This window comes from Natator depressus, chromosome 3 (genome assembly GCF_965152275.1).
Source record: "Natator depressus isolate rNatDep1 chromosome 3, rNatDep2.hap1, whole genome shotgun sequence".
In the NCBI taxonomy this organism is placed as follows: Eukaryota; Metazoa; Chordata; order Testudines; family Cheloniidae; genus Natator; species Natator depressus.
The window spans coordinates 109396656-109421795 of record NC_134236.1 but is presented as its reverse complement, the minus strand read 5'-3'; the positions used below and the strand labels follow the sequence as shown (position 1 = coordinate 109421795).

General features: G+C 41.1%; 1 protein-coding gene across 3 annotated transcripts in view; it reads right to left on the bottom strand.

Moving 5' to 3' along the window:
- PHACTR2 (phosphatase and actin regulator 2) overlaps window positions 1-25140 on the bottom strand; it is a 182315-nt gene that overhangs the window by 52739 nt on the left and 104436 nt on the right. For all 3 annotated transcript variants that reach the window (XM_074948543.1, XM_074948542.1, XM_074948544.1), the window contains exon 2: window positions 19635-19802. In XM_074948543.1, coding sequence (XP_074804644.1) covers window positions 19635-19802 — 168 coding nt within the window. The remainder of the gene's footprint in view (window positions 1-19634; window positions 19803-25140) is intronic.

Below are 25140 nucleotides of genomic sequence, written 5' to 3'. Positions count from 1 at the left end.
TGAGCCATGGCATTAAGGGGTAGGCTGGGTCCCCAAGGATAACCATAGGCATTTCAATATCCCCAACAGTTATTTTCTGGTCTGGGAAGTAAATCCCTTCCTGCAGCCATTTAAACAGACCAGAGTTCCTGAAGACGCGAGTGTCATGAACCTTTCCCGGCCATCCTACATTGATGTTGGTGAAACGTCCCTTGTGATCCACCAGTGCTTGCAGAACCATTGAAAAGTACCCCTTGCGGTTTATGTACTGGCTGCCCTGGTGGCCCAGTCCCAAGATAGGGATATGCGTTCCGTCTATAGCCCCACCACAGTTAGGGAATCCCATTGCAGCAAAGCCATCTAGTATGACCTGCACATTTCCCAGAGTCACTACCTTTGATAGCAGCAGCTCAATGACTGCGTTGGCTACTTGCATCACAGCGACCCCCACAGTAGATTTGCCCACTCCAAATTGATTACTGACTGACCAGTAGCTGTCTGGTATTGCAAGTTTCCACAGGGCTATTGCCACTTGCTTGTGAACTGTGAGGGCTGCTTTCATCTTGGTATTCTTGTGCTTTAGGGCAGGGGAAAGCAAGTCACAAAGTTCCATGAAAGTGCCCTTATGCATGTGAAAGTTTTGGAGCCACTGGGAATCATCCCAAACCTGCAACACTATGCGGTCCCACCACTCTGTGCTTGTTTCCCAGGCCCAGAATTGGCGTTCCACAGCATGAGCCTGCCCCAGTAACACCATGATCTCCAAATTGCTGGGGACCGCGATTTTAGAGAAATCTGTGTTCATGTCCTCATCACCGCGCTGCCATCGCCTCCTCACCTGGTTTTTCAGGTGCTGGTTCTGCATAAACTGCACGATAATGTGCAAGGTGTTTACAATGGTCATAACTGCTGCGGTGAGCTGAACGGGCTCCATGCTTGCCGTTCTATGGCGTCTGCTAGGGCAATCCAGGGAAAAGGGCGCGAAATGATTTTCTGCTGTTGCTTTCATGGAGGGAGGGAGGGTTGACTGACGACATTTACCCATAACCACCCGTGACAAATTTTTGGCCCCATCAGGCATTGGGTGCTCAGTCCAGAATTCCAATGGGCAGCGGGGACTGCGGGATAGCTACCCACAGTGCACAGCTCGGAATGTCGACGCTTGCCACAGTACTGTGGATGCACACTGCCAAATTAATGTGCTCAGTGTGGACACGTGCACTCGACTTTATACTATTTGTTCCCAAAAATCGACTTCTGTAAAATCGGAGTACTTTCGTAGTGTAGACATGGCCTAAGTCACTTTTGAAAATAGAACTTAGGTTCTTTTGAAAGTCACAAAAATCATGGCCATGACAAGCATACAGATTAATGCCCAGTTCTTGCAAAGAGATGTGTGTTGGTGGACACTTATGCCCCCTGGAGAGTACCATTAAAGTCAATGGGACATGACAAAGAAATAAAGGCCCACCTGTGCACATACTGTTGAAGGACTGGGGTCTTAACCATCATAGTAAGCAGGTTTATTTATGATGATAGTACTGCACTGAATGCATCATTCTATCACATAGGTTCCAAGAACAATAAAGGAGGCATGTAAAAAATTGCTTACCTGTTTTTCTAATAACAATTTAGATTAAAAATCTTGCAGTTTTCAGAACCTAATTCACTTAATTCTTGCCATTTATGCTTACTGCTTCCTTTTTGCATCTCACTTGCCCTGGACAGTGAAACTAGACTGATCAGTATCATTTTCTGCTTATAGGGCCTGATCCAATCTCCACTGAAATCAATAGCATTCTTTACACTGACTTCAATAGGCAGTGGATTGGACCCATAATCTGGTTTTACTCTTCATTTCTCATGATGATGTTTTTCCAATGCTACTGGGTAACACCTGAATTTAAAGTTGTTTTAAAAGAAAAATAAAAAGAACCATGAAACACTTCCTTTCATATTAGGATGAAACTCTTTACACTTTCAAAGCACTGTACTACCATTACTACACATATTACCTAGAAGATAATACGGTGATAAGTAACAGTCAGCATGGATTTGTCAAGAACAAATCATGTCAAACCAACCTGATAGCTTTCCTTGACAGTGTAAGAAGCCTTGTAGATAGGAGGGAAGTGGTAGATGTGGTATATCTTGACTTTAGTAAGGCTTTTGATACTGTCTCACATGACCTTCTCATAAACAAACTTGGGAAATACAACTTAGATGGAGCTACTATAAGATGGGTGCATAACTGGTTGGAAAATCATTCCCAGAGAGTAGTTATTAGTGGTTCACAGTCATGCTGGAAGGGCATAACAAGTGGGGTCCCGCAGGGATCGGTTCTGGGTCTGGTTCTGTTCAATATCTTCATCAATGATTTAGATAATGGCATAGAGAGTACACTCATAACGTTTGTGGATGATACCAAGGTAGGAGGGTTTGCAAGTGCTTTGGAGGATAGGATTAAAATTCAAAATGATTTGGACAAACTGGAGAAATGGTCTTAAATAAATAGGATGAAATTCAATAAGGACAAATGCAAAGTACTCCACTTAGGAAGGAACAATCAGTTGCACACATCCAAAATGGGAAATGACTGCCTAGGTAGGAGTACTGGGGAAAGGGATCCGGGGGTCATAGTAAGAAGAAAAGGAGGACTTGTGGCACCTTAGAGACTAATAAATTTATTTGCGCATAAGCTTTCGTGAGCTACAGCTCACTTCATCGGATGCATTCAGTGGAAAAATGGGGGTCATAGTGGATCACAAGCTAAATATGAGTCAACAGTGTAACGCTGTTGCAAAAAAAAGCAAACAGCATTCTGGGATGTATTAGCAGGAGTATTATAAGCAAGACACGAGAAGTAATTCTTCCGCTCTACTCCGCGCTGATTAGGCCTCAACTGGAGTATTGTATCCATTTCTGGGCGCCACATTTCAGGAAAGATGTGGACAAATTGGAGAAAGTCCAGAGAAGAACAACAGAAATGATTAAAGGTCTAGAAAACATGACCTATGAGGGAAGATTGAAAAAATTGGGTTTGTTTAGTCTGGAAAAGAGAAGACTGAGGGGGCCATGATAACAGTTTTCAAGTACATAAAAGCTTGTTACAAGGAGGAGGGAGAAAAATTGTTCTTCTTAACCTCTAAGGATAGGACAAGAAGCAATGGGCTTAAATTGCCGCAAGGGAGGTTTATGTTGGACATTAGGAAAAACTTCCTAACTGTCAGGGTGGTTAAGCACTGGAATAAATTGCCTAGGGAGGCTGTGGAATCTCCATCATTGGGGATTTTTAAGAGCAGGGTGGACAAACACCTGTAAGGGATGGTCTAGATAATACTTAGTCCTGCCTTGAGTGCAGGGGACTGGACTAGATGACCTCTCGACGTCCCTTCCTGTTCTATGATTATGTAAGCTTCACAGCACCCCTTAAATATATTTATCCCCATTTTAAAGACTGGGAAATTCATGCAGAAGGAGGCTATGGTCTTGATCCTTCATCATTCCTAGTATTAACTGACCGTGTTTTATAAATTACTTTAAATAACTTACGTTCTGTTAGCCCAGCATGATAATATAATGTTCTCAATTTATTTGATTATTGGAAAGAACATTAGAAATTACGTTAATATTTGCTATGAATTAGTTCCTATGAACAAAAAAGGTTGCATAACAAATACATCTGACCAAGATTCTGCACTCTTGTATAAGAAGTGTATCATGTCTACTTATGTTACCTTAATATGAAGAGACGCCAGCATCTAATAAGGCTGAATCTTAATAATAATTTATGGCATATCACAGATATTAGATTATACATTACACTGCATTTCACAATCCAATATTTTCAAAAAGTAAATGCACTTATGCTGGGATTCATTCACTTAAGACAATAATTAAATCCAAAAAAACTATTTTAGAAGACTTAAGAATGTACAAGTCAAGCACTCAAAAGTCAGGAAATGCCAGAACTAAGATTGCCTGTGCCTTAATTCAGCCCCCTTGTGCCTAGGCATTATGACAAAACTTTTCATTACATGATCACATGCTATTTTTTCCATAGGATCTCTGCCTCATTCAGTGCCTCGGATGAATGGTGCTCACTGAACAAGTTGCTGTTCTTTCTTTTTCTTTTAATCCTTACTATTCAATGTGTGGCCCTAGGTCTTGTTTACTGCACACCATTCAAACACTGCTCTGAAAATTATTAATTTCCTCATGGGCATTTCTATGGTGATCTCACCACAGAATCTGAGTGCTTCACAAATATTAATGAAGTTACCTTCACAACACCCCTGTAAGGTCAGATGGTATTATTGTCCTCATCTGTAAAATGGGGAAGAGAGAACAAGGCCAGAACTGTCAAAAGAATCCACCCATTCTGAGAGATATTTCTGAATGTAATTTCCTAAGTTTAAATATGCAAACTGAAAAAAACCAGAAATTCTGTGGAACCATATTGACACCCACGTGGTTCATCAGCTGGCTCGGGACCTTGCATTGCATAGACCTCCGCCATTAGAGCTAAGGGAGTTACTGATAGAGGTATCAGGCTGTTGTCTATGTGGCCCAGCCACTAGAGGCGGCGGGATGAAATGCTGTTTCCTAGTGGGTTTTGCTATTTGCTGGTAGCAGAGAAATATCAAGACAAAAATCTCCTCGGTTCAAGTCCAGATTGTGGAAGGCGGGCATGATCTAATGGTTATAAACCATTTTGCCCCCTCTCTAGCTCCTGTCCCTGGGCCCTCCCATCCTACCCTAGTTCTTACCCCTGTATCCTCTCCCTGGGGTTGATTCAGCTGGCTCCTACTCCCCTCGTTTTCCCTCTTCCCTTTATTCCCATCCCCCTTCCATCCATCCTCCTGCATGTGTCTTTCCACTCCTAATCCCTGCCCCTGTACACACTGCTCCTATCTTCCCCTATGCTATTTCCCTCCCTCCTGCTCCTGCTCCCTACTTCTCAGCTCTTGCTCCTGCCTGCCCCCCACTTCTCTCACCCCCTGCATGCTAGTCAGGTTTCTTCCTCCTTCTCTTCCATGCTGCCTGGCCGCTAGCGTAGCTCAGTTGCTCTGTGGGGATGGCACAAATCCAGTTCAACTGACACACAGGCATTTAATAGACAGCAGGTTTAAAACAAACAAAAGGAAGTATTTCTTCACACAACGCACAGTCAACCTGTGGAACTCCTTGCCAGAGTATGTTGTGAAGGCCAAGATTATAACAGGGTTCAAAAAAGAACTAGATAAGTTCATGGAGGAGGGGGTCCATCAATGGCTATTAGCCAGGATGGACAGGGATGGTGTCCCTAGCCCCTGTTTGCCAGAAGCTGGGAATTGGCCACAGGGGATGGATCACTTGATGCTTACCTGTTCTGTTCATTCCCTCTGGGGCACCTGGCATTGGCTACTGTTGGAAGACAGGATACTGGGCTAGATGGACCTTTGACCTGACCCAGTATGGCCATTCTTATGTTCTTATTGCGAGAGGATGGAGCATGCTCAGTGCAGACAGACTCTATGGAGAATGTAGCCTCCAAATTTCAAGAAGTCTCCATTGAGCATATGCGAACTTCAATTTTCAGGGATTTATAATTTGGCCAAATTTGGCTGGTTTTTCATGGGATGATAAACATTCCTGAAACCAGCGTGATCGCTCTCCCCCCAACACACCAAATTTCAAGCTCATACTCCAAATCACAAAGCTGTTAGAACTTCTCAATGGATAGTTGTAAGATTTTTTTTTTTTAACATGGGCAAAACAATATATATTTTCCCTATTCTCATTCTCGGAAATGGCTGAATTATTTTTGGATGAAATTTAAAACAAAAACAAAAAGCCCCCACACAAACTCAGACCAAGTCAGATACCCAGCATGGAAAATTTGAGCCCAAAACAGCTTAAGTTTGGCAAAGTTATAAATAACCAAAAGTAGTGGTCTTGTAATGGAATGTGTTAGGCAGGCTAAACTATAGGCTATGCGATGGACACCACTTACAATACACCAAGGGAATCTGGACACAACTAGAAGTCTCATCCATGCCTGATCATTTCCTGTCTTGATTACAACAAGGCTTCCCTGATACCCAGTCCATTAAAAATACAGTGGCTAAAATTACAGAACCATAGATTTGTAGGGCTGGCAGGGACCTCAAGAGGTCATCAAGCCCAGCACCCTGCACTGAGACAGGACCAAGTAAACCTAGTCTATACTTGACAGGTGTTTGTTCAACTTATTCTTAAAAACCTCCAGTGAGGGGGATTCCACAACCTCCCTTAGAAGCCTATTCCAGCGCTAACTACCCTTATAGTTAGAAAGTTTTTCCTAATATTGGTCCTGAATCTTTCTTGTTGTAGATTAAGCCCATTACCTTTTGTCCTACCTTCAGCCGACATGGAGAACAATTGATCACTGTTCTCCTTATAACAGCCCTTAACATATTTAAAGACTGAGGGGAAATCTGATAAAATTAAGTCGTCTTCTTAAGATTAAACATGCCCATTTTTTTTAACCTTTCCTCATAGGTCAGGCTTTCTTAACCTTTTATCATTTTTGTTGCTCTCCTCTGGACTCTCTCCAATTTGTTCGCATCTTTCCTAAAGTGTGATACCTAGAACTGGACACAGTACTCCAGCTGAGGCTTCACTAGTGCCGAGCAGAGTAGGACAATTACCTCCAGTATCTAAATGCAGTCCTCCAGAATATTAGCCTTTTTCACAACATCATCACATTGTTGACTCTCATTCAGTTTGTGATACACTATTACCTTTATTCCTTGCCTGTTGATTTAACCATGTTGTCCCCACCCACACCTTTCAATACTTCTGCTGGCTCTCTCTCCTTCACTAAATGGGCCGCATCTACCATGATTGAATTAGCTTCGTTAGCACTACAAAAAGTAATTTTCCCTCTGTTGATTTTTACCCCTTCTTGTCAACTGTTGGAAATAGGCCACATTCACCCTAATTGAATTGGCCTCGTTAGCACTGACCCCCCCCCCCACTCGGTAAGGCAACTCCCACCTTTTCATGTGCTGTGTATTTATACCTGCCTACTGTATTTTTCACTCCATGCATCTGATGAAGTGGGTTTAGCCCACGAAAGCTTATGCCCAAATAAATTTGTTAGTCTCCAAGGTGCCACAAGGACTCCCCTTTTTCTTATTCAGACTAACACCGCTACCCCTCTGAAACCTGTCATACATTCAGCTTAAATTTCTTAAATTTGCCTTGTAGACCCAACATAACTCTATCCCCTCCAACTCCACTAACACCACCAGCCTCAGTGCACTATTCAGCTGATCCTCCCACAAGTATTTCTGTATCTTTATTCATGCTGTCTCCCATGTTTGAAATGTCTCCTTTTTCTGATTTTCCAAGCTATCACCTTCTCCTTATTCAGAGTGGTCACAATATGAAATTCTATCCTTGCAAATGCTTTTAAACTTAACCACCAGGATGTACACATGACTAGCTAAGTGACCACTGGATCTTATTGCTGTTACCTTTGTTCTCCCTTAGATCCCTTCTTTACTGTTTTTTATCCCCACTCCAAGCACCATGCCGGATACTAAAGCCCCAGTCTTGCAAAGGGATCTGCCCTTGTAGACCTTTACACTTACTTGGAGTCCTGTTGAAGTCTCAAGGACTCCATGAGGGCACAGGGGTCCACATCAATAAATCTCTTTCCAGGTTCAGGGCCTTAAATTATACAGTTTTTTGGGACAAGACACCAGGGCTTTCTACCTGTACTGTAATCCACTTAGCACATTTCTGGAAGCTGTTAACGCAAACCACAATAATTCTTCTATATTAAATTCCATCATCAAATATGGTGATTTTAAAACAATATTAATGTGAAACAGATATGGCAATATACAGTATTTTAACATAGCATGTTTTATATACTCGTGCAGTATAACTAATTCAGTGTTGTTTGCTAGTCTAACTGACCTTGTCGACACTATTCATGTAAGTCTAATAAGAACTGGCCTTAGAGGTGAGATCTTTATAGCATAGTTGCCTTTTACTTGATGATATGATCCTTGCGGTTTTATAGAAATGCAAACTCAGTTTGGAGCTCTAGTAAACTAAATAGCATTGTGCTCCATACTCATATTATGAAATGCAACCAATTCCATAAGCACAATGTGCTTGCCTGAAGAAATGCTAATGTGATACAAACTCAGTTCCCAGAGGCCCTTCTCCAGCAAGCTCAAAAATCTTAGGGTGAAGTCCTGGCCACACTGAATTCAATGGCAAAACTTCCACTGATTTCAGTGAGTCCAAGTCTTCATCCTTAGATGGGAAGGGTTGGGTTTTGTGAGACAATGCGTGAATATAGCATATTTTGTGTAAACCTAATCCTGCAACCCTCATTCACCCCAGTAAACCCTACTCGTGCAAGGGATTCCACTGACTACTACATTTTTTGCAGTAGCCCAATTCAACATAGGACTTACTTTTCATGGAAAGGTGAAGAATCAACTTTATTTATTTATTGCAAAAAGAATGCTTCGTGCCATTCAGTAACCATAAGCCTCAAGCGGTCTTAAAACCCCATTCTTCCATTTAAAAAGTAATCTGAGAGCCTAGATACCTGCCAATTTTTTTGTTTTGGTCTTTCCAAGATGAGCCCCAGCTGATTCTGATTTAGTTTTGAGTTTTTCCTCTGGGCTTAATCCTGATCTAATCAGGCTAAAAATGGTTTCTGGCCCCAATTCCATATACTCTTACCATGGGGCTTTGAAGTGGCAGCTGCTTCATGCCAAGATATAAACTGCTGCCTTCTTTTGCTCTCCAGCAAATAGACACTGAGAGGAAAAATCTTGAGTTGATGCCATTCACTGTTTGTTTTTACATTATTTTAAAAGCCCTTTATACAGAAAGTGCACAACTGGGTTCACAGTGAATGGATTTTATGAGATACAGCATGGAAAATATGTTGCTAAAGGGAAAAATTCCAACCATCATTCCCACATCAGTACAAATATTTCCATATCTGGTTCTCCATCTTTTGAAATATTTGCACCATATGTTATATAGATTTTTCAGCTCTTAGCACAATACAATTACGTGAAGATTTTGTAAAAAAACTGCATGATACAGCCTGGTCAAGCCTATACCAAGGCCCTATTTCAAAGGACTGATCCAAAGCCCAGTGAAGTCACTTGAAAGACTCTCTGACATTCTATTTTCTGACTGACAAGAAAAGTCTTCTCCCTATACACATATTTACCAGGGTAGGATATTTGTTAGGCCTTTAAGAGAACAAGCTAAAAACAGGACAATAATTCTGCTAATAATCTTAGGCCAAGTGCTACCTTCATAGTTGTAATACACACACACACACACACACACACACACCTCTGTCCAAAACACAGGTAAATCTCCCCTCCCAGCTGTTTGGGGAAGAGGCCCTTCTGCCCTGCACCTGTGACCTCCCTGCTCCTTTTCCATCATAGATCAGCAGGTAATATCTTTCCTGCTGCGTTAATTGGTGGGGCAACAAGAGCCACCTGCTAAGCAAATGCAACATTTTAACTTCTGCTTTTCCTAGGAATCTCTCTTCAGTAGGTATAAGGATGAACTTTTTATCTCCAGGAAGCAGCTTGTGATAGGATGCATTCAGCCCAAATGAGGTTTCACTTCAAACCCCACCTTTAAGGAAAAGTACTATAGAATTTAATATGAGTCTATAAAAGTTATTCTATCTATTTAGAGAATTTAAGAGCAGATCAAGTCATTCCTATAGGTCTTTTGTGTGCGTACGTCTTGACAACAGGCTCCACAGAAGATAAGAATATTTCTTCACTGCAGAGTTAACTTGGGTGATTTTGGCACCTGGGCCTGAGCACTCAGGTTGGCCTAGGCTGGGTGGGAGCAGCCACATTGCAAACCCCTAGCCGAGTTACTAGGTCCTCATTGGTGCTGTGCTCATCTACGTGTGTTGCTAAGACTTTTGGAGACATGGCCCATAGTTCTTTGTGCTGCAGTAAGCTGAGCCGCTCTGTGGTTCTTTCTCAGTGAATTGTGGGAGAACTTGTCCGTCCTTCTGGGCACACAGGGGGAAATGTGGGAAGGCACTGGAGGATTATTAGCACTGGAGCGAGTTAGCTTGTGTCCTTACTTCAGATTGGGTGGGTTACCAGCCCAAGTGATAGCAACACCTGAGTGCTGGCCGGCCGCTCTCAGACGGGCCAGCTAGCCCAGGTTGAAAGCACCACCACACTCAGCTGAAGAGGTTTTGTATGTAGACAGGAGGGAAGTTTGAGACAACTGTTGAGTAAGAGCCTGAGGTAACTGTACAGTGAAGAGAGACCCTCAGTCTTCAGTGTAAGGAGATGTGGCTGCACTTGGGAACAAAGTAATTAATATTAAACAGTTCAATAATACTTTACACTTTCAAAGTGCAGTACAAATACACCTCTACCCCGATATAATGCGACCCAATATAACACGGTAAAGCAGTGCTCGGGGGGGGGGGGGGGGGCTGCTCACTCTGGCAGATCAGCGTGTCTGGCTCCGACATGCTGCTCTGAGCGGCGTGTTAAGGGTGCTGGGCTGGGGCCGAGGGGTTGGATAAGGGGCAGAAGGTCTCGGGGGGCGGTCAGGGGACAGGGAGCAGGGGGGGTTGGATGGTTCGGAGGTTCTGGGGGCGGGGCGGTCAGGGAATGGGGGCATTGGAGTCCTGGGGGGCCTGTCAGGGGACAGGGAGCGGGGGGAGGAGGGTTGGGGGTTCTGAGGGGTCAGTCAAGGGGTAGGAAGTGACTATGAATAACGGAAATGCTCGAGGCCAAAGAAAGTTCGATATAATGCCGTTTCACCTATAACGCGGTAAGATTTTTTGGCTTCCGAGGACCGCGTTATATCGGGGTAGAGGTGTAACAACATGGGTTTAAAATGGTATAGGTTTAGACATGCTAGCTTTGCCTCTAACTCCTTTCTTTTGAGCATTTTTGTTTGACCGTTACTGCTATCTGAGCGGTGGGAGGAGGAGAGGTTTGCAATCCTATTTTCCCAACTGACATTTCTTTAAACAACAACAGTGTGCATGAGCCACAATGTTCAGCTCTAAATCTGGTTCTGAATTTTCCCATATTCCATTCCAGAGGTTTATTTGGGCTCATCTCTATTAAAAATCTTAAAGAAAAGGGAAAAAATAAGAATATCTTGTCAATGGATCAACTTATGTGAATCAGAGTGAAGTGTTTTCTTGACAGGGCTCTGATGGAGGCAGTAGAGCACACTGGCACCTCTCTTAACGTACTGTCTTGTTGTCCAGAATCTCAGCTTTCTTTCTTTTTTTTTTTTTTAAACAAAGGAAGTCTCTCTCACTGTTATGGTTGTGAAGAAAACCTCAAAAATGTAATTGATGCAGAAATGTCTTCCTGAGCCTGGAACAATAGCTCTAAGATGTGAAAGGGCCCAGTCATCATAGGGAAGTGTTAATTCAGATGCCTAGTGATCATTTAAATGTCCTGATAGTTAACTAGCTCATTCCTCATGTAAAAAACCCAAAAATATCACAAATCTGTGCAATTTACTATGAGTGAATATTCATTTTGGTATCATGTGTGGAATGCATTTGACACTATCACCCCTCATTCCCTGCCCCAAATCAAGAAACCAAGTCTAAGGAACGTAGCAGATCCAAGGGGCATAATCAAGCCATTCCAAGGGGAATCAAGCTGAAAGAGCCCAGAGATCATGCATGGTCACATTTTGACATTTCCACAATGTACTGTGAGCAGCATCTCATTTTGGTGACTTGCAAGGGTGGATCTTATTTTGTATGCAGAGGCTGGAAGCGTACCAGCACCATTTTCTCCTCAGTTCAACCCCGCTTCTTGATATGTTTTGTGCTGTGAAAATATATTTGCAGACAGTAACAAACCTAGAAGACTGTGTAGTGTATATTTAAAGATGTGCACTATTTGATTATTTAGTGCTGCTTTCTACAGCTCTTAATCAGGCAAACTCCAACAGAACCCAATGAGAGTTTTGCTTGAGTAAGAACAATAAGATAAGGTAGCAAATATAGATCACCTAATGGCCCTATGATTATAGATTTATTAAATTCTATGCATATTATAAACTATTTTATTCATGTAGAATGAGGTAGTGTATTTCCTTTACACTTTCTTTCTTAAAGTTAAATACTTCAGGCCAGATTTTCCAAAGTTCACACACCATTTTTTGTGAATTTTGTGTATCTTAACAACACACAAGCTACAGTAGTGTACATGTGCAGTATTGCAAAACCCAGGCATTCAAAATCATGAGTCAGACTGCCAAAAATCATGGAGTGTATTAAATACAACTTTTTTTAAAAATTGGGGTTCTTTTTACTTTTTTGAGCCTTTCAGGTTCACATTTTCAAGCTTTTCTCTGCAACCAAGAGGGCTAGTAATCTAAATTTTCTTTAAAGTGAAAGCTGAGAGTCTCAGGTAATAACATGACTCCAGGAGTTTGGGCTTTAAAAAAACCCAGTAAATGTTGAAAACATTGGCAACAATGCATTTTTGTGCATATGTTCACTACAAATAAATAAAATACTCATTTATGTATAAATAAATACAAAAAAATACATTTAAAAATCTGGGACTTGATCCTCCATTCTATCCTGATGGGGTAATTGCATAGAAGTAAATGGAATTTCACAGTCATATCATCAGTGAAATAGAGTGGAGAATCAGGCCCTTAGTCTTTAATTAAAATAGAATATATGTACTCATTAGGAAAAATAAAAAAATTAACCAGTCTACTAAATATTAAAGCAAATACCACAAGTTCCTGGGTCTGCTGTTTACAACGTTAACTTCATTCTCTAGAATATGCAGAGAATTTTCTCTGTTGGCACTTTGTGAATAAGAAAGGCAAGGAAATATTATAAATTCTAAAGTGTTGGGTTATACAAAAACTTTTGCTTTTAGCATTATTTTTTGTAAACATTCAGTAAAAAAAAAAAGAGGGGGGGCAGAATGCTGTATACTGGCTTGAATTGCATATTGTAAGGGCTTGTAGTAGGAAGACTTAGCCAAATGCCAAGTCAAGATGATGAAATAAAAGTTAAAGGACAACTCGACCCATTTCTGAAAAATTCTATGCACCTGAAAGTCCTTTTGGGAGTGGAGGAAACTTAGTTCAGGAGGTGCTTTACAGTCAGGTCCACTATTTGGTTGTGGCTAATAAAGCCAAGTTAATAGAGAAGTTCAGCTGCCAACCTTGTCACTGAGGGAAAGGGATTAATATCCATGCAGGTGACAGATCCTAAACTCCTTTCTATTTCTGTCATTCCCTGCTAGAGGGATCTTTACATTAGCATTACCTTTTTCGCGTCATTAATTTCCACAGCTCATTAGAAGACTTAAAAAGTCTTATAAAATGGGTTTGATGAAAACAATGATCCAGTTGACAGAGCTCTCCAACAACAGCTTTCAGATCCATGTAATTATCTACTAACACATACCCATGGTCTATACTCCTTCACTACCAAGCACATTGTGTGTCCGCCACTTTTTCAATGTAAAATCTCTTAACCTGTATGTGAGTTCTACCTGCAGAATAGAGCTCTATACTGTAATCTGAAGATGAAAAAGTTAAAAAATTGAAATCGTGAAGAGGCAAAAAATTAAACCTAATCTATAATACTGTTTTGGTCTCTCAGACCTGAAGGACTGTGTTGTGAAATCGCTGCTGAAATGAAGAAAACAGTTTGCATGATTTAAAAGTGTTCCAGGAAAGTGATTCTGCTTTTCCTCTCTGCTGTACTCTGCTATATCAAACAAAGCCACGCTGCCAAAATAGAAGTCCAAGAGGTGGTCTTTGTAAAAAGAAGTTAGCTTACATATTTCAAACCGTCTCCTCTCTGTCCTTAAAAAAAAGTCTGATAGATTACTTTTATTTGTCCTAATGTTTTCCTTCTGCAGCCAGTGTGAGCAGAGTATTCAAAATCACAAGTAATGTGTAGAACATGCAAAAGTGTTATAGAATTTAACAGAAATTGATTCACTTTCCATGTGTTTTTTGCACCATGATATACAATACGATAGAGAATTATAGTCCTTCTATAGAATTCTAAGAATGATTAAAAAACTACTTAAAAGAGATTACCCTGTACAGCGCCTAACACAACGAGCTTCTTTTCCATAACTAGGGATCCTAGCTGCTATGGGAACACAAATCATAAATGATACATAATAATAACGACCCTATTAATTTTTATAGTACTCCATACATTTAATTCCTGGGCCATTCCATAGAATTTTTCCATATGGGGCAAGACAGGCCTTTCGGTCTCACAATGGCCCCAGCCACAATATTCCCCATTTTTGAGACCTTTTAAATGTTAATCACAGTTTCCATTTTAAGACAAGATAACTTCCAAATATAAAGCATCTGCCTTACTAGGCTCATCCTTACAAGACAGCCTTTACGTCTTGGTCTTTACAGCCTTTGGTAATAGTTTACTGTCGCTGCCCTCCTGGTCTGGAGTCAAACCACTGTCATAGAAATTAAAGGTTCCATATCCAATTACCCAACATTTGCGCATCTAGATCCCTGTGCATTGTGTTTACTGAATGTGATGTATGGTTGTGTGGGGTTTTGTTTGCTGGCCTATCAATGATATGGGTTTAACATTTTAAGGGATCAGGCAACATTAGAAATAATCTTTGGATTTCTTATTTCCAGCTTGCTAAAGAAAAATGATACATACACGTAAATACCCAATTTCAACATCAGCCATCTTACAAATAGTTCTTATATAGCAGATCAAATATGAATCAAGATCTGACTCAGCAGCCTCTGCTTTCTCTCTCAAGTTGGGTCAGAGCCTGGTGTTATGGTGTTCGACCCATTTTAAAGTTTAACTCTAATCATGGGGTAAACAGCTGCTTTGTATTATTTGTTTGATTAAATCTAGACAAGGAAGGCTTTTAAAACCAGAAGTGCCACAGTTCAGGAATTGGAACTTAAAAGTTGGGCCAAGTGAAAATTGATGCCATTATCCTTTACATGAACACATCAGAATTAGTTATTCAGTATTTAAAATGGTCACATTAATACTAATAAATATAGTTGTTAATCAGGCAGTAATTATTGACATATACATGGGAACAGAACCTGAATCTGAAATGTTACCTGTAGTGTAACTTTAAAACACAATTTTAACCTAAAATTATATTGGCATGATAACTAAGTTACCCCATATCCTAGTTATACCTTTACCATAGTACAATTTATTTGAAATAACTGAGTTATTTGAAAGCTGTTTTAAATAACTTACAGGAAAACAGCCCATTACATACTAACAGTCAAAGCAATTTAGAAATAAAGGGAAGATTTGCCCTAGTTAGAGGAAAGTTGCAGAGGATGATAGGTCTCTGAAATGTCTATGATTCAAGAAATAAGGAAGGTGCTTAGAAAAAATATGACACCTAGGAGTAAAGTGCATTTCAGAATTTTGGGGCGCTTCAAGGGAATGAACTAGTAACTGTAAGAAAAAATAAATTGCGAGCAAAGGTCCATGCAATCTTAAAAACAAACACACTAACGTCAGTACCAGGCAAATTAGTTGAAACAATAGTAAAGAATAAAATTGTCAGACACATAGAAGAACATAAATTGTTGGGCAAAAGTCAACATGGTTTCTGTAAAGGGAGATCATGTCTTACTAATCTATTAGTGTTCTTTGAAGGGGTCAACAAACATGTGGACAAGGGGGATCCAGTGGACACAGTGTACTTAGATTTCCAGAAGGCCTTTGACAAGGTCCCTCACCAAAGGCTCTTATGTAAATTAAGTTGTCATGGGATAAGAAGTAAGATCCTTTCATGGCCTGAGAACTGGTTAAAAGACCGGGAACAAAGGACAGGAATAAATGGTAAATTTTCAGAATGGAGAGGGGTAACTAGTGGTGTTCCCCAAGGGTCAGTCCTAGGACCAATCCTATTCAATTTATTCATAAATGATCTGGAGAAAGGGGTAGACAGTGAGGTGGCAAAGTTTGCAGATGATACTAAACTGCCCAAGATAGTTAAGACCAAAGCAGACTGTGAAGAACTTCAAAAAGATCTCACAAAACTAAGTGATTGGGCAACAAAACGGCAAATGAAATTTAATGGGGATAAATGTAAAGTAATGCACACTGGAAAAAATAACCCCAACTATACATACAATATCATGGGGGCTAATTTAGCTACAACTAATCAGGAAAGAGATCTTGGAGTCATTGTGGATAGTTCTCTGAAGACGTCCATGCAGTGTGCAGCGGCAGTCAAAAAAGCAAACAGGATGTTAGGAATCATTAAAAAAGGGATAGAGAATAAGACGGAGAATATTTTATTGCCCTTATATAAATCCATAGTACGCCCACATCTTGAATACTGTGTACAGATGTGGTCCTCTCATCTCAAAAAAGATATACTTGCATTAGAAAAGGTTCAGAGAAGGGCAACTAAAATGATTAGGGGTTTGGAACAGGTCCCATATGAGGAGAGATTAAAGAGGCTAGAACTTTTCAGCTTGAAAAAGAGGAGACTAAGGGGGGATATGATAGAGGTATATAAAATCATGAGTGGTGTGGAGAAAGTGAATAAGGAAAAATTATTTACTTGTTCCCATCATATAAGAACTAGGGGCCACCAAATGAAATTAATGGGTAGCAGGTTTAAAACAAATAAAAGGAAGTTCTTCTTCACTCAGCGCACAGTCAACCTGTGGAACTCCTTGCCTGAGGAGATTGTGAAGGCTAGGACTATAACAGGGTTTAAAAGAGAACTGGATAAATTCATGGAGGTTAAGTCCATAAATGGCTATTAGCCAGGATGGGTAAGGAGTGGTGTCCCTAGCCTTTGTTTGTCAGAGGGTAGAGATGGATGGCAGGAGAGAGATCACTTGATCATGACCTGTTAGGTTCACTCCCGCTGGGGCACCTGGCATTGGTCACTGTCGGTAGACAGGATACTGGGCTGGATGGACCTTTGGTCTGACCCAGTATGGCCATTCTTATGTTCTAAAAAGTTCCCATTTCACTCCTTTTATAGCTGTGCAGAGCAGAACCTGCAATGTTTTGTTGGTGTGAACTCTGGCCTTGGTCCTGAAAACACCCCCAAGAGTAACTATATGCATATATTTGCTCAGTTAGGGACAGAGTTCATGCCATCAAAATATGGCAGACTTCATTCTACATGGCTATAAATGGAGTGAAATAGGAACTTATTTCTTTTATGATATATGTCTGCCAAGCATCTCATCTCATCACCTTGCAGGATCAAGCTTTTGAGGCAAATTCTCTGCCCAGCAACTGGCCAGGCAAGAAACAGCTCTGATTTGCACTCAATATTCGGTATTTCCTGTACGTAAACTGGTACATGTGAGATTATGAACATGCTTTTGAAAAATATGTGCATAGGCCAACATTTTCAAATATCCACTAATTTTGGGTAATTGAGTTAACAGACATCCCTCTTGAGATAGGCTGGGCCTGAGCCAAAGTTAATGGGAATCACAGGTCTTAAACACCTTTGAAAAACTGGGCCCCAAGTATCTCAAGTTAGGCCCTCAAAAACTAAGGAAGCTGACTAAGTAGACACTATTGAAAATGTTAGTCTTAACTTCTGTGCCTCATTTTCCCCATCTGTAAAATGTGAAGAATAATAATACTTATCTATCTTGCATGGGTGTTGTGAGAACTGATGTTCCATTCTCATAGAAATGCTTTGAAGGAAGGAAGTTGATATAGAATACAAAATGTTATTTAATTACGGATGTATTAATAGTATGATTTTGTGAAAAATATCTGCTGAGGTACATACAATTTATTATTTAAGGGAGGGAATAAAGCCTGTAACGGTCGATGTGTTAATAAACTGTGACAGTTTGAGGAATTTATCTGTGTACAACTTATGAATTCTGACTGATTTTATGAACTATATGTATAGCTCAAACCCACAGTGTGTATTAAATCAGCTGTTTGCTGATGAGGACTTGTGGTCACTGTGACGTTGCACCCAATAATGCTTTATAGAAATATGCTTTTGAGTGTAAATATGATATAACTGGAATATGTTTTATGCTAGATATGCCAAGTAACATATCTTTGCAAAGGTTATGTTCTGCTGAATGTATTCATCCTATTCGCATGCATGTATCATTTTAATATCTGAAGTTATGAGTGTTGGCTCTCTGCTTGTATTTAAAGCGTTTGCTGTAGGAAGCACATATATCAGATTTGGTCAACATAGTGTGAAGGGGTTATTCAAGTAATTGGGAGTATTTAGCTAACAATGGACCTTGAGAGACACCAATCCACATCTGAGCTTTCCTGGGAATGTCAAACTAACATGTAAACAATGGCGGCCTGTAAAGAACTGAGTCATGCATGGGCATGTGACTTGCCCAGGTGACTGCAAAACTCCATCTTGTTGAGGGGATTTTACACAGGAAAAGAGAGGGGTTTCTACCCACAAGAGAAAGACTATATAAGCCCCTGGAAACCCCGCCATTTTGTCTTCAGCTGGCTCAAGAGATAGCCTCTCCACCCCTAAGGGATGCTTGAAAGAAACTGGAACAAAGGACAGTAACTACATGGGTGTGAGTGATTGCTGGACCCAGTCTAGGAAGGAGTCTAGTCTGTCAAAGAAGCTAATTGGAACATCTTTGAGGGTGAGATTTACCTGCATTTAGTTTCCTACTGTATTAGGCTTAGACTTGCGTGTTTTTGTTTTATTTTGCTTGGCAATTTACTTTGTTCTGTCTGTTATTACTTGGAACCACTTAAATCCTACTTTTTATATTTAATAAAATCACTTTTTACTTATTTTAATGAACCTAGAGCAAGTAATTAATTCCTGGGGGACCAAACAGCTGTGCATATCTCTCTATCAGTGTTATAGAGGGCGAACAATTTATGAGTTTACCCTGTATAAGCTTTATACAGAGTAAAAAGGGTTTATTTGGGGTTTGGATGCCATTGGGAACTGGGTATCTGGGTGTTGGAGACAGGAGCACTTCTTAAGCTGTTTTCAGTTAAGCCTGCAGCTTCTGGGGGACGTGGTTCAGACCTGGGTCTGCGTTTGTATCAGGCTAATGTGTCTGACTCAAACCAGGCAAGGTACTGAAGTCCCAAGATGCCAGGGAAAATGGGCTTAGAGGTAGTCTCAGCACATCAGGTGGCAGTCCCAAGGGGGTTTCTGTGACCCAACCTGTCACAGTCACATATTACACATTCTGTCTGGAAGCAGCTACAGAACAAATCCTAGAGTACAGAGTCACTGACTGGTGGGGGAATATTTTACCTGTCCATCCCAAATTTCTCTGGGGGAAGGTAGCATATGGCCCTGTGTTCATGAATAAACATATATTTTCTACGTTAAAAGAATATGAAATGCGGAGGTAAAAAAAATTGCTGTTTATTTAGCAAAGTTCTTAGTGACAGAACTGATGACAGAATTTGAACTAGGTTATTCCTCATCGGGTAAGAATCAGTTAAGGTATGTCAAATATTGGGCCTAAAACTCTTTACAATGTCTCTTTAGCATCTAACAAACTTCAGTACCTTTTGAAGCATTACCATCTAATGGTCACTACTGGCCTTAAAAATTGAGCAATCTATGAAAACAATTTTTACAGTTAACAAATGACCATACACATACCTGCTGATGTTTCTTTAAATTTGTCACTGGTCTTCTTCTTCCTCCATTTCCAAGGTTTAAAGATTTTGCCAATGGTAGAGAGTTTTCCTTTTCTCTTGAAAGGAGGGGTTTGGGATCCTGGGGTTGGCCCATCAGAATTTGCAATTGAAGCCTTGTCTAATCCATCAACTACATAAAGAAGAAAAGTAAAATGTTACTGAAACAAGCAGGACAGGGAAGTCATTCTAAATCTAAACCTGAATGTTATTAGATTGCAGAGTGCAGTGTGGGTGGACTCTCTTCTGAGTCCAGATTGAGATTGTTTCAGTGGACTCAAAACAATCATCATTTCGGGCCCCTTCACTCCAAAACTATTCAATAGCCTAGTTAGAACTGGTTAGAAATTTGTTATAAAATATTTCTGATAAAAGCATCAACATTTTTTCAACAAAAATGTGTGATTTTTTTCCCCCCCGGAGGTTGAGAGCCTGGTCAGAACATTTTATTGGGGGAAAAAAAATTTTCCCCTGCAAACTGGAACAATTCCCATAGTTAAAATTTTAGCAAAAAAAATAAATCAGTTTTTCACCCAGCTCTAATATTAACAATTTTAGCAATGGAATGGGACACTCAGAAATAGGTCAGTTTGATATCCTTCATAGTCAGTAATTCACAGTGGAGTCTGTCATGATTAAGGCTCCTTATTAACAAACAGAATTTAACACTAAGCTTTTGGGGCTGAATCCAAAATACTGTAGGCAAATATGCAAATAAGAATTACTGGGTTTGGTCAGCAAAGATTTATTGACAATATCAATGTCAGAGCCAATATTTACCACAAGTAACCTTAATGCTGGGGTTTGTGGACCCAGTTAAGAATAACCATTCAGCAGAGGGGGGGGTGGTGTAGAGTTAAATGTATAGTGGCATGAACTTCCCTATGATATCACTTTGACGTCTATTATTATTTTTTCTTATTACAGTAGAGGCTTCTTTAAGAATCAGAAGACAACAGGTAGAACATTCTAGCCTGATCCTGCAAACATTTAAATATGTGCTTAATTATGCTATGTGAGTAGTTTCATTGAAATCAGTTGAAATTGTTTATGCATATAGAGTTAAGCACATGCATGTTTATGGGAGAATGGCTTCTGTTAGTACTTTGGTTTATTTACATATTTCAATTATAACTGGATCAACATTTGATGCCACCACTGACAATAATAAATAATAATAATAATAATCAGTCTGTACATCTCAAGGTTCTCTACAAAGGGGAGGGGGAGTAGTGCTATCCCCATTTTATTGAGAGAGAAACTGAGGCACAGTACAATTAAGTGCTTAGTTCTAAGGTTGAAAGTGAGCCAGTGGCAGATCCTGGAAAAGAACCCAGATTTCCTGAAAGCTGATCTTGTGCCCTGTCTACTGCCCCATGCAGCTTCTGGCCCATAACACCAGTATGGACTCTTGACATCATAGTTCCCAGGCAATCAGTGTTTGTTTGATAAGATCTGTACTTGCCCTAGACTTCAGTATTGACCTTGGATGTTTAAAAAATTCCTTGCTGTGGGAGAATTTTGAAACACTGATGTCAGCCAATCCGAAGGCAAGAAATATTATTCCCAATATTCTGTAAAAGACACTTGGCCAAAATGATATCTCGTCCAACTATATTGAAATCTATGGAGTTAAAAGCAGGGATGAATTTGGCCCAATATGTAGCATTTAATCAATAAACCTGAACAAATTAGGCCATAAAATGTAATAAATCCTGCAGGGGCAGGAAGATGGAGCAAATAACATAAAAGGGCTTTTCCAACTTAATTACTGTTATTTAAATGCTTCAGAATGGTAATTCTATACTCAGTTTTTATTTAAGTGTTATCCTTGCACAACCTGAATATTTGTAAAATAGAAAGGCCACTACAGTTGGCTTTAAAGAAGCTTGCCAGCCTTAGAGCCAGACTGTGACTGGCCCTTGCATAGGGCCACAGGATGGGATGACACAAGTGGTCTCCCCACTTGGCTATCCTGGGCAGGCAGTCACAGTTACAGTTTTTCACAGGTGGAATGGCCTTTAAGAAGAGTTGGGCCCAACCCGGTCAGTGACTCATCAGCTGCCTCCCAGCTGAGGCTGCAAGGCTAGGAACTGCTGGAAGATCAGATGGTCCTCACAGAAAGCAGTTCAGAATGAGAGCTGCAGGGCGTCATTAGGCTCCTACAGGAGTTTCAAGGGCAGAGCAAAGAGCCTAGTTTATGACTTTCAGGTGAATGTAACCCTGCAGGAGAACCTGGGTCAGGGAGGAAAGGGCATAGCGATACGTTAAATAGTTGGAAGAAACAGAACTGAAGTCCTGAAGAAAAGGGACTGGAATCCTGAGACTAGAGAGTGGTCTTTGGGGCATGGGTCAGTGAATAGCTCCTTGGTTTATACAGAGTTAATTGACTGCAGGGACAGCATCCTTCATACACCCAAAGTCAGCAGGGAGGAGGTATGACCATGGCCCTGCTCTTTTCTTCACTGGCCTGAAGAACAGACTGGTGCTCATTCCAGTGAGTAGGCTGCATCATCCTAAAGGACGGTGCAGCCTCCGTAGACTCTCTATGCACTGGAGAGCTCATGGAGATACTGGGGCTCCTAGAGCGCCCTGTAGAGCAACATAGTTCTGCACTGGCCCCTACATAGGGCTGTGCCTAGAGGGCAACATTTAGCTCTGTAACACAGCTTTACCATCAGCTTTAACTGGACAAATACCTCTCCTTCAAATGAGCAAACATTTTTCATACACAAATAAGAATATCAATTTAGCTACAAATACTATATAGGAAAAACCACAAATTTTGAAAACAGGATTCAAAACTAAAATATTTTTGAAGATACATGGAGAAGACTTTCATTTAATGAACAATTGCCCCTGTGTTCATTCCTTCATTTTGAAGGCAACCCAGCAAAGAACTGGCTGCAACAAACAAGGATGGCCAGACCTTGCAGGCTGTTTCTAGAATTACCCCATGATGAGGTATTTGGTAAAATTTCTGAGCTAAAGAAAATATCAGCATTCCAATTAAAAAGCAATAATAAATTAACACATTTGATTTCAAACTAACACACCACCAGGAAGAAAGCTATTTCAGAATGAAATTCCAGAGCATTTATGGAGAATTTTTTTCCCATAAACTATTTCTCTTCAACTTTGTAACGCTTTGCAGGAAATTGGTTTTTAAGATTTACACTGTATGCTTTACTTGTCATACATCAAAGGGTATATTTTTACCTCAAAGTGCCCATGGACCTTCTATAAATGTATAAATGAATAAATGCTTACAGTGATTAATGAGTAGGTGCTTAACTCTCCGTGACTGGATGTTGTTTGGTTACTTATGTTGCTCTCTCACTTTTACTCTGGAACCTTACGGGGGGACTTGATACCAGTCAGCTCAGTGTTTTGGGGGAACCACGGCGTAGTATCTAGCCTGTCTAACTCATGAAAGACATCCCCCCACCACCAGTCTCTGCTTGAACCAAAACCGATCAGAGAAAAGGCTTGCAGAGAGCAGTGAAGGGCGTTGGGAGACACACCTAGACCCCTCCTGACAAGGGTGACAAGATTAAGACATCTCCAACAGCATACAGAATGAAGAATAGTCACAACTCCCCTAGCCTCATCTGCATGAAAGATGAGACAGGGATTAGCATAAAGAATGAAGAACAGAGAACTGCACTGAACCCTGGGACCAGAAAAGCAGGGAAGCATGGCATCATGGGAATCTCTGCTCCAGATGTTAATGAACCTATGCCTGCATACACCCATCTCAGCAATTATCAGACCAATTCTAGTAATAAATCCTTGACTGATATCCAAAATACTGAAGCAGCCTAGTTGCATTGTGAGCTCCCTGGAAGAAAACACCACCCATAGCCAAGAGTGATCAGCTCCTATTGTCTAGACTAAAGAAAACCCTTAAATCATCAGTTTACCTATAAACAAATCTAGTGTTCTCTCTTGAACCATTATATTTTCTCTACAAAAATCTCTACTCACCCTCCAGTCAGTGTTCTGATGCATGGATCCAAACTCTGCATCAGTTTCACTGGGACTCCATCTCCTGACTGATCATGCTGGGGGCTCTGCCTGTCTCCAGCAATCAGGACCCTGAGCTACCACCATCACCTGGGAATCCCGACCAGTTCAAGCCTCATGGAGTGGGTGAGATCCAGTGATGAGCTGCCAAAAGCTGAAGAACTGGTTCCTTCAGTCGCTCTGGGTCTTCGGCGGCACTGAAGGACCAGCTGCCGAAGTGCCGTCGAAGACCCAGAGCGAGTAAGGGACCCACCGCCGAAGTGCCGCCGAAGACCCGGAGTGCCGCCGGGTGAGTAAAAATTAAAAAGGGATTCTCAGGAGAGCCTCCCCAGCCGAGAGCTCAGGCGGGCTGGACGGGACGGTCCTGCAGGCCGGATGTGGCCCACGGCCTGGAGTTTGCCCAACCCTTTAACAACCAGTTCTAAACTGGCTTCAAAATTTAACAACCGGTTCGCACAAACCGGTGCAAACCAGCTCCAACTCACCACTGATGAGATCCCTCTCTCTCTCTCTCCCTCTCTCGGTTTTCTTTTCTACCTCAGGTGTTAACCCTTAATAATGTAACTGTTATGTTGGTTTAGGCTCTGCTTGTGTAGTTATCACTATTATTCAATAAATAATCTTTTTTGGTTAAGCTGGTTGCTTCTCTGAACTTTACTCTTTTCTGTTTTTAGCTTTCCCCATTTACTCTGCAGCAACGCTTCTTTTACCTAAGCTAAAGATCCCTGTAGCGCCCAAAAATACTGTGGGGTTTGCTCATCAAGTGAGTTACTACCAGTACAATTGTGACATGAAAGTGGGATAGGGATGTGCTAAACCTGTGGCATATAAGGGGGGGCAGCTGAAAGTGCTGCTCAGCCCAGCCTATTGAGACCAGGGGCACATAAGGGTGACAGCCTGGAAGTGCTGCTTGACGCAGCCCATTGAGTACAGGGGCATATAAGGGGATCAGCTTGAGAGTGCTGATTGACCTGGCCTGCTCAGACTTGCTCTGCTAGTGTGCATCTGCGTGTTCATCTGGTTCTAGGGCTGGAGGAACCCAGTCCTGGGGAACCTAGGTCCTGCAGGATAGCTCCATTGGGAGGGGACTTGCAGAAGGAAGAAGTAGAGCTCCATATGAACACACAAGTGACATAAGCAGTACATTAATAGAATTACAGAACCCCCTTTGTCCCCCCTGAAGAGTAACCCTAATAAATGAGCATACCCAAAGTAACGGGCACATCTGGTAACACCTTTGCCTTCTCCCCCATCGTCAAAAAGCCAGTGAGCCACTCACTTGCCCTCAATAACGGTCATCTATTAAGTCTGACATTAGGATTTTTGACAATACAATATGCATGGATTTAGTTTACATCATTTCAATTGTTTACCCCATCTACAGATTTTTCATCTGAAGGCTTAGGTGGCAAATTCCACTGAATGCAGGAGAAAATGATAGGCAA